At 46.3% G+C, this 13,175-nt stretch overlaps 1 protein-coding gene and 1 pseudogene across 1 annotated transcript; one reads left to right on the top strand and one right to left on the bottom strand.

Annotated features, from left to right (window-relative positions):
- Window positions 1-1,121: 1,121 nt before the first annotated feature.
- On the top strand, window positions 1,122-2,709 carry LOC123139547 (uncharacterized). The gene is made up of 2 exons (XM_044559331.1): window positions 1,122-1,250; window positions 1,468-2,709. The coding sequence occupies exons 1-2, from the start codon at window positions 1,164-1,166 to the stop codon at window positions 2,707-2,709; spliced, it is 1,329 nt and encodes a 442-aa protein (XP_044415266.1). The 5' UTR covers window positions 1,122-1,163.
- Window positions 2,710-3,987: 1,278 nt separating this feature from the next.
- Window positions 3,988-10,488, bottom strand: LOC123134759 (E3 ubiquitin-protein ligase At4g11680-like; annotated as a pseudogene).
- Between the last annotated feature and the right edge of the window lie 2,687 nt (window positions 10,489-13,175).

The following is a 13,175-nucleotide window of genomic DNA, read 5'->3' as shown; positions in this document are numbered from 1 at the left end:
GGCCCCAGCGCGTCCCCATTGCTAGGCTTCGTCCTTGATGCTCGAGAGTAGCTGGGTGTGAGATGGTTGCACATTCTTGAAGATGATCACGCTCCTTTGCTTCCAGATGGCCTAGGCGGTGATGATGGCTAGGGAAGCAAAACCCTTGCGGAGGCAGTTGGAGGCAACGGCGTCTGACCACCAGGAGAAGAACGGCACCGTGCCATCCGGTATTGGCACGGGCAAACGACAGTAGGATAGCACTTCATGCCAAGTAATGCGAGAAAACGCACAACCCATGAGGATGTGGTGCAGAGTTTCGTCCTCCTGCGAACAGAGTCCACACACCGGATTGTGTTGCATGCCTCTTCGATTGCTGTGGCCACCTCCAGCCCGTGCTGTGGTAGAAGAAGGGGAAGGCTGAAGAGGCATGAGCCCGCGCCGCACGCAGGTGTCGCGGAGCAGCCCGCCGAAGCTCCGCACCGCAGGCCGGCCGAGCGACGAGTGTTATTCCGGTGGCTGACACTCGTCGTAAAAGGAGAGCGCCGTCACCCGTCACGGTCGGTCGGGGCATGTGGTGGATTATATGTCCCGCGCACAAGGCCGGATCGCAGGAAGCCGACCAAGACCTTTGCATATTGCGTCGGTGTCTCGACGTGCTCAGTGCTGCCTTCACGGAGCGCTGCCTCGACGACCATGGCAACCCACACGCATGTAGACGTAGCCTTCGGACATCTTGCATGCTGGGGAACGGCCACGTAGGAAGTTCTATCATTTTCCATCTATGGACGTTTCTCTCCGAATGAGCACCAGAGACTGTTGAGCAAAGCAGTGGTCCATGAATATATAGCTGGATGGAGGACTCGCACAAGCAAAGAACATGTTCCGAGCTAGCCATGCATGGATCGATGGTAATCATACATACACGTGAAAGATCTACCGGCAAACCATTCGATAAAAGATGAGACACAGGGTGCTTTAGGAAAAAGTGAAGAGAAAGAGAAACTAACACATTTGCAGAAAAAAAAAAGAGAGGAAGATAAAGATAAAGCGAAAGCAACGTACTCCAAAGAAGAAAATGGAAAAAGATAAAGATAAACATCTATTGTATGGTAAGACACTAAGACTGGTCGTGTGGGAGCCATGGCGAATGTGCTTGTATACAATTACTAGCTCCATGTTCCATGCTCTGCATATATATAAAAAATAATCAAACAAGATCAGGCGGTCGGCATCGACGTCTCCGCTTGATCGCCCCTACGACGTACGAGGTACATTCCTCAGCCTGCTTCACTATAATTAATCGGCACACTGCATTGCATCAGTTTTGATGGTTTTCTTATTCATCTCGGACCTAATTCCGTATGTGTCTCCGCCGTTAGAGCGTCATTTTCATTTGCATCCCTGTGAACAATCAAGGGTTGCTTTCATTATCGTTTTCTTTTCGTGCCAACAGTTTGTAGTACTGATGTTTAATTTGCCCGTCAGCTCATGGAGAAAAATGATACCTGCTTGGCGACTTATTTTTTGTGCTGCAAGAATGATCCAATGAAGCAATGTATGTTCTTCTGCCCCAAAGGAGTCACGGATAAGTTCATCGACTACATTACATGGCAGCTGTGGCGAGTGTATGAGCAGCTGCTTGTTAACGCCCTCCTGGCAGGAGTCATAGTCGGAATAGGAGCCTATGGCCATCGTTATCGTCACTATGGCTTCACCCGCTATCTCTTGCTGGGGGCAACCACCTTGTTCCTGCCCATCATATCTTATGTGCTCTCTGCTGCTGGCTCCACCGATAATTTGTTTAATGTCACTATTAACAATGAACTTGGTGATTTGACAGCCAAATGCCGCACACGCTTCTTTCACAGATACGTGGTCATAGTATCCACCTGCCTTGTTCTGATTTCTGCTATCAATACAAGCCCGATTGTTGCTACTGATGATAGAGAAGATCGAAGCATACTGCCTCCTTTTGAACTTCTTCTTCAAGGAATTTGGATAGTTTACCTGGCTGTCAGCACTCGTATTTCTGAGAGCAGTAGAGATAAACATCTTTATTATATCAGATTATCCATACCTTTTGCTCTTATTCATGCCAAAATGGCATTAAAATATTATGCATTCCTGAAGGCCAGGAAATCCTATGCACTTGGACGCAATCCTCGTCTTATTGTTGGATATATGCAGCAGCTTCAAGAAGGAAGTGATCAAAATGGCAAGCCACTGGCCGCAAGTGATGATGATATGAATGTGCCTCCTCCGCTTGTAGTTATGGGCGAGGACAAACTACATGTAGAGAAGCAACCTCATGGTTACATGTTCATAAAGAACTTGGAGGCAATTCAAGGTGGCGGCCTGGTCACCATTGACAAAGTTTGGCAATTACAAAACATGTCTCTGACACCAATGCCACAGCGACTGAAAGATATATGCTTGTCATTTGCATTGTTTAAGTTACTAAGGTGTCGATTTGCAAGGTATAAAGTCACCGATGGTATCTCTGCTGAGACCTCCAAATTTATCAGAAGCGAACTGATGAAGGATGGTCAACATGGAAGGGCGCTCAGGACGATTGCAGATGAGCTTTCTTTTCTTCATGATTATTACGATTCACCACTCCCAGTCTCCTGCTCGGATAAGTGGTTGATTATGATTAGTATGGTTATCTCATTCTTGGGCATAGGTTACTACATATTTACTGGGAGTATCATATACTCACATCCTTAAACCATGAGAGTGTCAAGTACGTTCATGCCGGATGGTACACTTTGGAGTTTTTCAAACGTTACCAGTAATAGGGCGATTATAAAGGCAACTTTCGGGCACATCAAAAAACTATGTCTAGGGATTTGATAGCTCAAGATTGGGATTTACTCCTTTGACGATGGATAATACTCTCCGGGCCCACTCAATATTACGGCATCTATCATCTTTTGGCCAGACATGGTATGATATGATCATGAGGATACAAGGATACAGAAACAAGAAACGAGAACAAAACTGTAACGAGGATAACTTAGTATTGTGATCAAATTTTTTATTCACAAGAATACTGACAAAAGTCTCGCCTTGGATTTTGTTAAATATCATGAAGCAAAGGGAATTGTGTACGCAAAAAGAAGGTTTCCTTGATAAATATATTCATATGCATGTAGGAATCAATATGGGTGTCAGAATCACACTATTGATTATTGACCGGAAGGTGTTCCAGGTCATATATGCATATTATTGAACCTGCAGGGTCACACACTTAATGGTTAGTAGTTTGTAGGAGAACTAGGAGATAAAGGAAAATAGAGAATGGGCGATGAAAGAGTTTCAGGTGGTTCTGCAAGTGCTCCGAATATTCCCGAAAATGTTCTTAGAGATCTCAGAGGGTCCCTGGTGCGCGGTGGCCTAGAACCTCATGGACAAATCCAGAGGTCCTTGGTGCACGGTGGCCCACAAGGCCATAGGTCTGTTCGCCAAGGGTTGACTCGGGGGGAGCAGAAAGGCCACGGGCCCCGACGTTTCCAAAAACGCCACCGGTCCTGGCATTTCCACCTTGAATACAAGGACTCCTACACGCGATCTAGACCGACTTTGGTGAGCCCCCCTCGCCAATTTACGACCCTAGGCATCCACTTATATATACAGGGCTAGGGGCAACTCCTAGAACACACCAAAACCCTTGGAGGTTGCCTCGTTGATGCCTTGTGCCCCATTCCTCTCTCCCGTCTATTTGATTTGGCTGCTTCTCCCTCTAGTTTCTCCTGATGATCTTTCTCATGGACGACGAAGTGTTACCAAATCACCAATATAGCACGCGTGGATACCGATAGAGGGAACGTAACTTTGATCCCATAGATCGGGATAGTTCTTGCGACTAGGAGGTATAACCTAGCTGTGGGAATCTGCAACTATCGTCACCAACCTCTTCTCTCTATTGCGTTCGTTGGTAAAGGTCAAACTCTTAGCATCTTCATAGTGATCCGTGTTTTATTCGCATGACCAATTTTTCTTCTACTATGTTTCCCAACACCGCTTTTTAGCAGCAGCGTTGAAGGAGGTCCTAATGGTCAACCAGACATTGACACTCCAAGCATCGATTTCGTCTAACAACCCCAGTGGCGAGAATACAACCAACCCTGTGGAGGAGGAAACCACAACAATAGATCTCGAAGTCCTTCACACGTCGATCGTCGGCGACGACCCAAAGGCAAAGCCCCTGGAGGCCCAGCGTAAAGCCCTCGCACAGATGCAACTCTATTTTCGGAATGATCATGCCGCTCTAGCCAAAAAATGGGCAACCACCATCATCATGGAGCAGAGGTGGAGGCCGCACCATGTGGCCACCGCCGACATCACTCCTTTGGTAGCACGAGCGCATGATATCCACACCTCCATCCTTGAAGGGGAGTAGGATGATGTGTTGGTTTCTCCCACAATCGTTCCAGAACCTTATGGCAGTCGCGGACATTGTTGTCAACATCCGGCTAGATCTGTATCACCTGGGTGCTGAGCGATTCAATAATGTCAGGGCCATGGTAGACGTTGCGGGGCCCGACGAAAATGGAGACACACGAAATCATGTGATAAAGGGTTGAAACTACTTCTCCTTTTTCATGGGCTCCTAACATGGGTATACAAGTGAAAGATCGTGGATGTCACCTAGAGGGGGGTGAATAGGCGCTTTAAAATAATTACGGTTTAGGCTTGAACAAATGCGGAATAAACCTAGCGGTTAATTTGTCAAGCACAAAACCTACAACAACTAGGCTCACCTATCTGCACCAACAACTTATGCTAAGCAAGATAAACAACTAGGTGATAGCAAGATATATGACAAGAAACAATATGGCTATCACAAAGTAAAGTGCATAAGTAAATGGCTCGGGTAAGAGATAAACGAGGCAAGCAGAGACGACGATGTATCCCGAAGTTCACACCCTTGCGGATGCTAATCTCCGTTTGGAGCAGTGTGGAGGCACAATGATCCCCAAGAAGCCACTAGGGCCACCGTAATCTCCTCACGCCCTTGCACAATGTAAGATGCCATGATTCCACTAAGGGACCCTTGAGGGCGGTCACCGAACCCGTATAAATGGCAACCCTCGGGGACGGTCACCGAACCCGTACACTTTGGCAACCCTTGGGGGCGGTCACCGGTACCCGTCAAATTGCTCGGGGCAATCTCCACAACCTAATTAGAGACCCCGACGCCTGCCTGGAGCTTTACACCACAATGATTGAGCTCCGAACACCACCAATTGTCTAGGGCGCCCAAGCACCCAAGAGGAACAAACTCAAGGGTACCAAGCACCCAAGAGTAATAAGCTTCTCAACTTTTAACTTCCACGTATCACCGTGGAGAACTCAAACCAATGCACCAAATGCAATGGCAAGGGCACACGGAGTGCCCAAGTCCTTCTCTCCCAAATCCCACCGAAGCAACTAATGCTAGGGAGGAAAATGAGAGGAAGAACAAGAAGGAGAACACCAAGAACTTCAAGATCTATATCCAAGGGGTTCCCCTCACATAAAAAGGAGAAAGTGATTGGTAGAAATGTGGATCTAGATCTCCTCTCTCTTTTCCCCCCAAAACTAGCAAGAATCCATGGAGGGATTGAGAGATAACAAGCTCGGAGAAGGTCAATAATGGGGGAAGAACACGAGCTCAAAGGATAAGGTTGAATGGGGAAGAAGACCCCCTTTTATAGGAGCTCCCGAATCCAACCGTTATGTGCTCAGTCCGTGCACGAGCGGTACTACCGCCCGGGCGGTAGAACACAAAGAGCGGAGCAAAACAGAGGGCGAGGCAGAGCCGTAAGAGCGGCACTACCGCTAGAGCCAGCGGTACTACCGTTGGCCGCAGCGGTACTGCCGCTTGGCCCAGCGGTACTAGGGGCGGTGGTAGCAGCGGTACTACCGCACACGAGCACCGCTCCTACTGCTGCTGAACCCGACACGAGAAAACCACGTCTCGAGTCGAGGCGGTACCAACGCGGAACCGGAACCGGACTACCGCTTATGGCCATGGGCGGTACTACCGTTGTGGGACAGCGGTACTACTGCTTGTGGCGATACGCGGTACTGCCGCTCCGGTCCAGCGGTACTACCGCTGGCTCCATCCTTATGCCAAACCCACGAAAACAAGTACGCTCCAAGGAAAACCAGACCATAACTTCTGCAAATGAGATCCGAATTGAGCAAACTCAAGCTTGTTGAATACAAGACAACGCGTAGCATCAAAACAACAGAGGAGAGAAACCTCCAACAGAGAAGAACCGGCAGAACCTCCAACATCGAAAACATCATAGAAGATGCATGAACTCCGTTTTCGATGAACTCGAGCTTGTCATCAAGATGACCAAGCTCCAAATCTCACAAGGAGAACCAAACAAGAACCAAGAAGGATGATGTAAGGATGCAATCATTTGAGCTCTCTACTAATGATACGATAAAGCTACTTATCGAGAGCCCCCCTTGATAGTACGACAATCGATCCTAAAGCCCGGTCTCCCAACTACCACCATGAGACTGGTAAAAATAGAAATCCTATCAAGGGCAAACCTTTGCCTTGCACATGGTCCACTTGAGCTAGATGATGACGAACTTGTCCTCCTCAAGATGGACCACCTTTCTAGATTGTGTTGGGTCGATGAAGACTAGATGATTGCTCCCCCGTACTCCACTATGGGTGAGCCACTCTTCGGCACATCTTCACAAGTCCATTGACACCAAAATGGACGGCAAGCTTCAAGCATTTGGTCTCTTCGTGATGCTCCACTTAAACTTGCACACGACAATCTTGATGACGATCACCACTTGATGTTTCTTCTCCATGGGTTGAGTGATATCTTCCTCTTGACGCAAGCCCATGAACACGTACCTAACCCCACATAGAACTCTCACATAGACCATGGGTTAGTACACAAAACACAATGGACAATGCTTACCATACCATCGGATCACTTGATCCCTCTCGGTACATCTTCTACGCTTTATGAGTTAATCAACTTGATTCACTCTTGACTTAGTCTTGATCAACCTTGAATCTTTCCAACTCTCTTCATTTGCATGATGTCTTGAAGGTAAACATGAATGATCACACAATCTTCTTCTTCAAGACATGCTTGCAATAAGCACAACACTCACATAACCAATCTTTGAATAATTCCTTAATAGCACCTTGGTCAACACATAAACTCCTTGAAACCAACACATGGAATTCAAGAAGAGCCTATGGACAAATCCCTCAAATATAACTCAATGCAACCATTAGTCCATAGAGAGTATCATCAATTATCAAAACCACATATGGGGGCACCGCATGTCCTTTCAACAAGGATGGTGTAAAGAGTAAAAAGCCAATACACCATTTTGACGTGGGAAAGTGATGGTAGAGAGAGAGGACGGGAAACATAGAACGGGAAAAAAGTGACGGGAAATACGAACGAGAGAATTAGTGAGAAAGAGAGGGGGGAGAAAATACAATAAAACAAAAATGAGGTCTAATAGTTAAAAAAATACTTTGCGCATTAAGAAATGGATTTATAATAAACAAAAATGCAAAAGAAAATATAAATTCAAAAGGGTAAGATGAGTGTTATATATCGGGTACTCCGCTTATACATGTAATTGCATTATGAAAAAGAAAATGTAAATAAGTAAGCCGAGTGTTTTTTCATTTAATGGGATTACCGGTTATGCATCAAGTGTAAGCAAGTGGGGCACGTGGCCTGAACTTTGTCGAGCCACCAGTGTAAGCCAAGTGTCTTTTGCTTACTGTGCTGACTGTTTTTAGCCAGACACTCTGACAAATATGCCACATTACCAAGTTTTCTTCTAAATGGCACATTGCCGAGTATTGGGTTGTTGACGAGTGGTTTTACCAGACCCTCGTTTACTCTCCGTATGCTGAGTACCCGTGAATTTACACTCGGCACACAGCTGAACAATCAGGCAATGACAGTATTTCCTGTAGTAGCACATGCGTATGCATGGTTTGGATTTAGATGTTCCATGCATATGCATGATTACCATCAATCCATGCATGGCTCGAAACATGTTAGCCAGCTATCTACTCTGCTCAACATGATCTCTGGTGCTCATTTCTGATAGACCATCCTACGCCGCCGTTACACCAGCATACAAGATGTCCAAAGGTTACGTGCGTGTGCCCCTGTGTTTTGAGTTTCGGTTTGAGAATTTTCTCGCCCCAGGCCGAGATGGCCAAATTTTGGCCATTTTCAAAAATTTCGGCCGAAGTTTGAGCAAAATTTGACTAAAATTTCACCAAAATTTGTTAAATTTGACCAATTTCGGCCAAAGACAGATTTCGCCCTGGGCCGAGATGGCCGAAATTCGGCCGAAATCCATTTTTTTGGGCCGAAATTCAAAACACGGGTGCCTACCCAGCAATCACGCACGCCCATTGCACCCGAGTCGAATGGGCTGCCCAATGGCATCATCATCCTCCCAGTATAATAAATGTTCATCTCTGAAAAAAATATATTGATAGACAGAGGCCGTACCACAGTGAAAAGGGAACATATATATACCTGGGCATGGGCCAGCATTTCTCCAAGTTCAGCAGAACGCCAAATAGAAACAATACTGCATTTGCATTGTCAAGAGTGTTGACAGCGAGAAGAGCTGTAACTTCTCCAAGATAAAAGAAAGGGCAAAAAAAAAGAACTTGGGACACCATCGCTACAATCCATAGATCAAAAGCATCAACTTTATACATGCAGACCGGCACCGCGAGCAAACTATATGCTTATGTATCACCTCGGAAGATGGAAGTCAGACCAATCTAATGCATTTCGATCTCCTGCGTCGGTACTGTATGGTCGATGTGGCGAGTATCAGATGTGCCAGATGAGCTTGCTATCTCGGCTTTGCACAGAGGGCAGAGTGCATTTATCTTTAGCCATTTGTCGACGCATTCCTTGTGGAAACAGTGTGTGCAGGGAAGTTCACGAAGCTCTTCGTTGTGTGCATACTTGGCAAGGCAGATGCAGCAAACCTGGAAGCACCAAAAAAGGCAAGTCAGTAAGTGCTTGCAACATGGAACTTCCATTTTGCAGCAATAAGCAGGTACGAGAAATACAAAGGGACAGGGCAACATACAGCATCTTCAGCAGAAAGCGATCGCTCCTTGTCAGTCCCTGCAGCCACTATACCTCCCTCTTGGCCTTCGGCTTCATTACCTGAACCATGGCGGCGTTTCTTGGTTTTGAATTTATAAGTCGGCAAAGTATTGATGGATTCCGAAGTGGCCCCTCTTGTATTGTTTGTGTCTTCTCTGAAGCCCATGACGGATATAATGCAGGGGAGACAGCAGCATATCATTGCGCAGAGGATGAAAGGCATGGCATAGCCAATACAGCTGAAGGTGAAGAACACGGTGCATAACCTGGACAAGTTTGGAGCATCAACAGCCGAAGAACGCCCACCGAATATCCACACATTTCCTACAACAAACCATACGGCAAAGAAACAATCCAAGGCCATCTTGAAGTGGTCAAAAAGTGCATTAATCCTGCAAACAAGGGGCATCCGTCATCATTTAGAAATTGGTTTGTATTATGACCCATCCATAACAGAACAGAAGTATGGACTTTGTAGTATTCATCATAAGTAGATGCGTGGAGGGCAGGCATAAACTAGCTCCCATATACCGTAACCTAGCTGAGAGCAGCATCTAGTAATATTTTCCTGGTCAAATAGCAAAAACAGCAAAGCTAGCCAGTTTCAACCATATAATGATTCAACAAAAGTTACTATGAACCTATGATACAGAAATGCATTTGTGAGCTGGAACAGAATGAATTTCACATGTAAGCTATGACCATTTCATCTAAAACCAACAAACATATTGAGGACTACTCGTGCAAAAAAACACAAACAATGTACCTCGGGTTAGCCAGAACTGCATTTCGTGCAGCATTCCTTCGCCGTTCTGATACACTTGCAGGAGTGGGCCCAGTCGAGTTGTTCTGCGAGGAGCCCTGAAGTGAGTGTGCTGGCTCATTCTCACCGTTCACGATATTACGGTGTATATAGCGCCAATAAAGATGTGGCAAAGTGGCAAAACAACCGACTGTGTAACCTATGACCCACTCAAACAATGGAGCTTGTGGATGTTCCTTCCTTGACAGGGATAGCACAACAATGGCAGCAACAATTTGGCTAACGTTAACGATAACTTCAACCGAAATCCATAGTCCAGAGTTCAAAGGGCTCCTATGTTGCCGACCATAGTTATCACGTCTCCTAGTGCCTGAAGCATTGTCTGCATGAGGAGGACCTATTGCTGCTGGTGGCTGCAAGGCAGACGTTGCAGCCCTTGTTGAAGGTCTATCCACAGGATTCAACTCTTCATGGTTCTCTCTACCAACACTGTGCGATGCCGAGGCCGAAGGACCGCTATCCCTTGGAATATCAATTACATGTTCCTGACCACTTACCCCTGTTGTTTGTTCCATCCCAGATTGCATAGCAGTATGACCTTGAATTTTGAGGAAGGCAGATGCAGCAAACCTGGAAGCACCAAAAAAGGCAAGTCGGTAAGTGCTTGCAACATGGAACTTCCATTTTTTACAGCAATAAGCAGGTACAAAAGATACAAAGGAACAACGCAACATACAGCATCTTCAGCAGAAAGCGATCGCTCCTTGTCGGTCCCTGCAGCCACTATACCTCCCTCTTGGCCTTCGGCTTCGTTACCTGAACCATGGCGGCGTTTCTTGGTTTTGAATTTATAAGTCGGCAAAGTATTGATGGATTCCGAAGTGGCCCCTCTTGTATTGTTTGTGTCTTCTCTGAAGCCCATGATGGATATAATGCAGGGGAGACTACAACATATCATTGCGCAGAGGATGAAAGGCATGGCATACCCAATATAGCTGAAGGTGAGGAACACGATGCATAACCTGGTAGGAAACAACGTGAGCAGCAGGGTAAAGAAACACAACATCACATCCGAAGAAACAATATATGTACTTACCTGTACAAGTTTGGAGCATCAACAGCCCAAGAATGCCCACCGAATATCCACACATTTCCTACAACAAACCACACGGCAAAGGAACAATCCAAGGCCATCTTGAAGTGGTCAAAAAGTGCATTAATCCTGCAAACAAGGGATATCCGTCATCCAACAGCAGGACCTTAAACACACTCACAACCAAGAGAACAATGAAAGGAACTGAAATCAACGGCTAAGCATGCATATCAACGTGTGCATGAATAAGCAGAGCAAACTTAAACACCAGTGGCTGGAGCACTTGCAGCGGTGTCACCGGGCCTGTCGATGATCCCGATGTGGGTGAGCAAGGCCCAGAGGAACGTGATCAGCTCGCCGCCCCCGCCCCGGTCGGTGGCCTGCAGGTGCCCTTTGAGGTTGTCCGACAGAGCCAGGTAAAGGATAATCTCCAACCAAAACCTGGCCAGCAACTCCCACGCCATCTCCTCGCCTCCAGCCAGCTCCCCGAGCTGCTTTGCAAGCTTCGCGGAACCCTTGAGCACCTCATGATTCTGTGTAGCCCCCAACAACTCCATCAGCGGTCGGTACATTGCCTCGGGCGTCAGGGATGACACCGCAATGCCGCCACCGGTGGCGAGGGCTCGGTTGGTGTCCTTCTTGACTTTCTTGTACAGGTCTTTGCTCCATGCATCATCATCAGGAAGTAGCTCGGGGCAGGACTCCACTAGATACGTGCAGTAGCATGACAAGTGAGTGACGGCGGTCTTCTTCTCAGAAATAGAAGAAGACCGGCCTTGGCTCAGTGGTTGGGTATGCGGCTGTGCAGCCCAACAACCGAGTTCAATTTTCAGAATTGACAGGTGATGCACAGGGTTTTTTTCCCGTTTATTGAGGATCAAGCTTGGTGTGTGGTGGAACCACTCATCAATAAATATCTTGATACTCTTTTAAAAAATTATGAGGACCATGTTTATCTTGGTACTCATACTAAAATGGCCGTATGCATCCTTAGTTGGTGCAGAGTCCGGGAAGTGAAAATTTCTCCCATTTTAAATATTGACTAGCATGCCAATGTTTTTACTTCCGTTCTTCAAAATTCGGAAAGGGGTCCGAAAGCGACTTGATTTCTTTAGATCTCGCTTCTTTTGGCAATCTGATGAGGCCAAGAGGAAATACCGTCTCGCGGGATGGGATATCCTTTGTCGACCTAAAGACCAAGGGGGCCTCGGTATTGAGAACTTGGAAATTAAGAATAAATGTCTTATGAGCAAATGGTTGTACACGTTAGAGACAGAGCCGGAGGGCATGTGGTCTCAAATCCTGCGCAATAAGTATTTGCACTCGAAAATGCTAGCCCAGGATACCAACAGACCGACTGATTCACCATTCTAGAAGGGACTTATGAGAACGAAGGATATGTTCTTTCGTAGGGTCAAATTCTTGGTTGGCAACGGGATGTCAACAAGATTTTGGGAGCATACATGGTTAGGAGAGACGCCTCTCGCCTTACAATATCCCACCCTCTACAATATTGTGCAACGTAAGGAGGATTACGTAGGTATCGTCCTTCAAACTATTCCCTTTAACATCCAGTTCAGACGTACGTTAGTGGGTGAGAGATGGACAACTTGGATGCACTTGGTTCGAAGATTGATTGAAGTTCGACTCTCCGACATGCCGGACTCAACACAATGGAAGTTAACTAAAAGTAGGATATTTACGGTGAAATCTTTTTATCGGGATCTGATTAATTCTGGCCCCTTCTCAAGGTCACTATATATTTGGAAGGTTAAGGTTCCTTTGCGGATTAAATTTTTTATGTGGTTTGTCCACAAGCAAGTAATACTCACAAAGGACAACCTTCTTAAGAGGCGGTGGGTTGGCAATTCGCGGTGTTGTTTTTGTGCTCAGGATGAGACAATACAACATCTATTCCTTCAATGCCCACTTGCCAAGTTACTTTAGAAAACGATTCATATAGCCTTTAATATCAATCCTCCAGTAGATATTGCGTCCTTGTTTGGGACGTGGTTAGCTAGGGTTGAACAGATCACGGCAGCTCGTATTCGGATTGGAATATGTGCGTTATTATGGGCTATATGGAACTGCAGAAATGATATGATTTTTAACAGAAAACACAACTTAACTTTTTTGCAGGTTATCTTCAGAGCTACAGCTTGGATCCGTATGTGGTCCTTACTCACTCCTATGGACTCCAGGG

The sequence above is a fragment of the Triticum aestivum genome, chromosome 6B (assembly GCF_018294505.1).
Source record: "Triticum aestivum cultivar Chinese Spring chromosome 6B, IWGSC CS RefSeq v2.1, whole genome shotgun sequence".
Taxonomy (NCBI): Eukaryota; Viridiplantae; Streptophyta; class Magnoliopsida; order Poales; family Poaceae; genus Triticum; species Triticum aestivum.
Note: the sequence above shows the minus strand (reverse complement) of the source record. Positions and strands in the feature narration are given on the sequence as shown.

What these genes read in the sequence shown, in the direction of transcription:
- LOC123139547 (XM_044559331.1), top strand. Translation starts at nt 1,164, where the DNA reads ATGCTCTGCATATATATAAAAAATAATCAAACAAGATCAGGCGGTCGG. An exon ending in TCGCCCCTACGACGTACGAG is followed by an intron (nt 1,251 to 1,467) that starts GTACATTCCTCA and finishes TTTGCCCGTCAG; the next exon opens with CTCATGGAGAAAAATGATAC.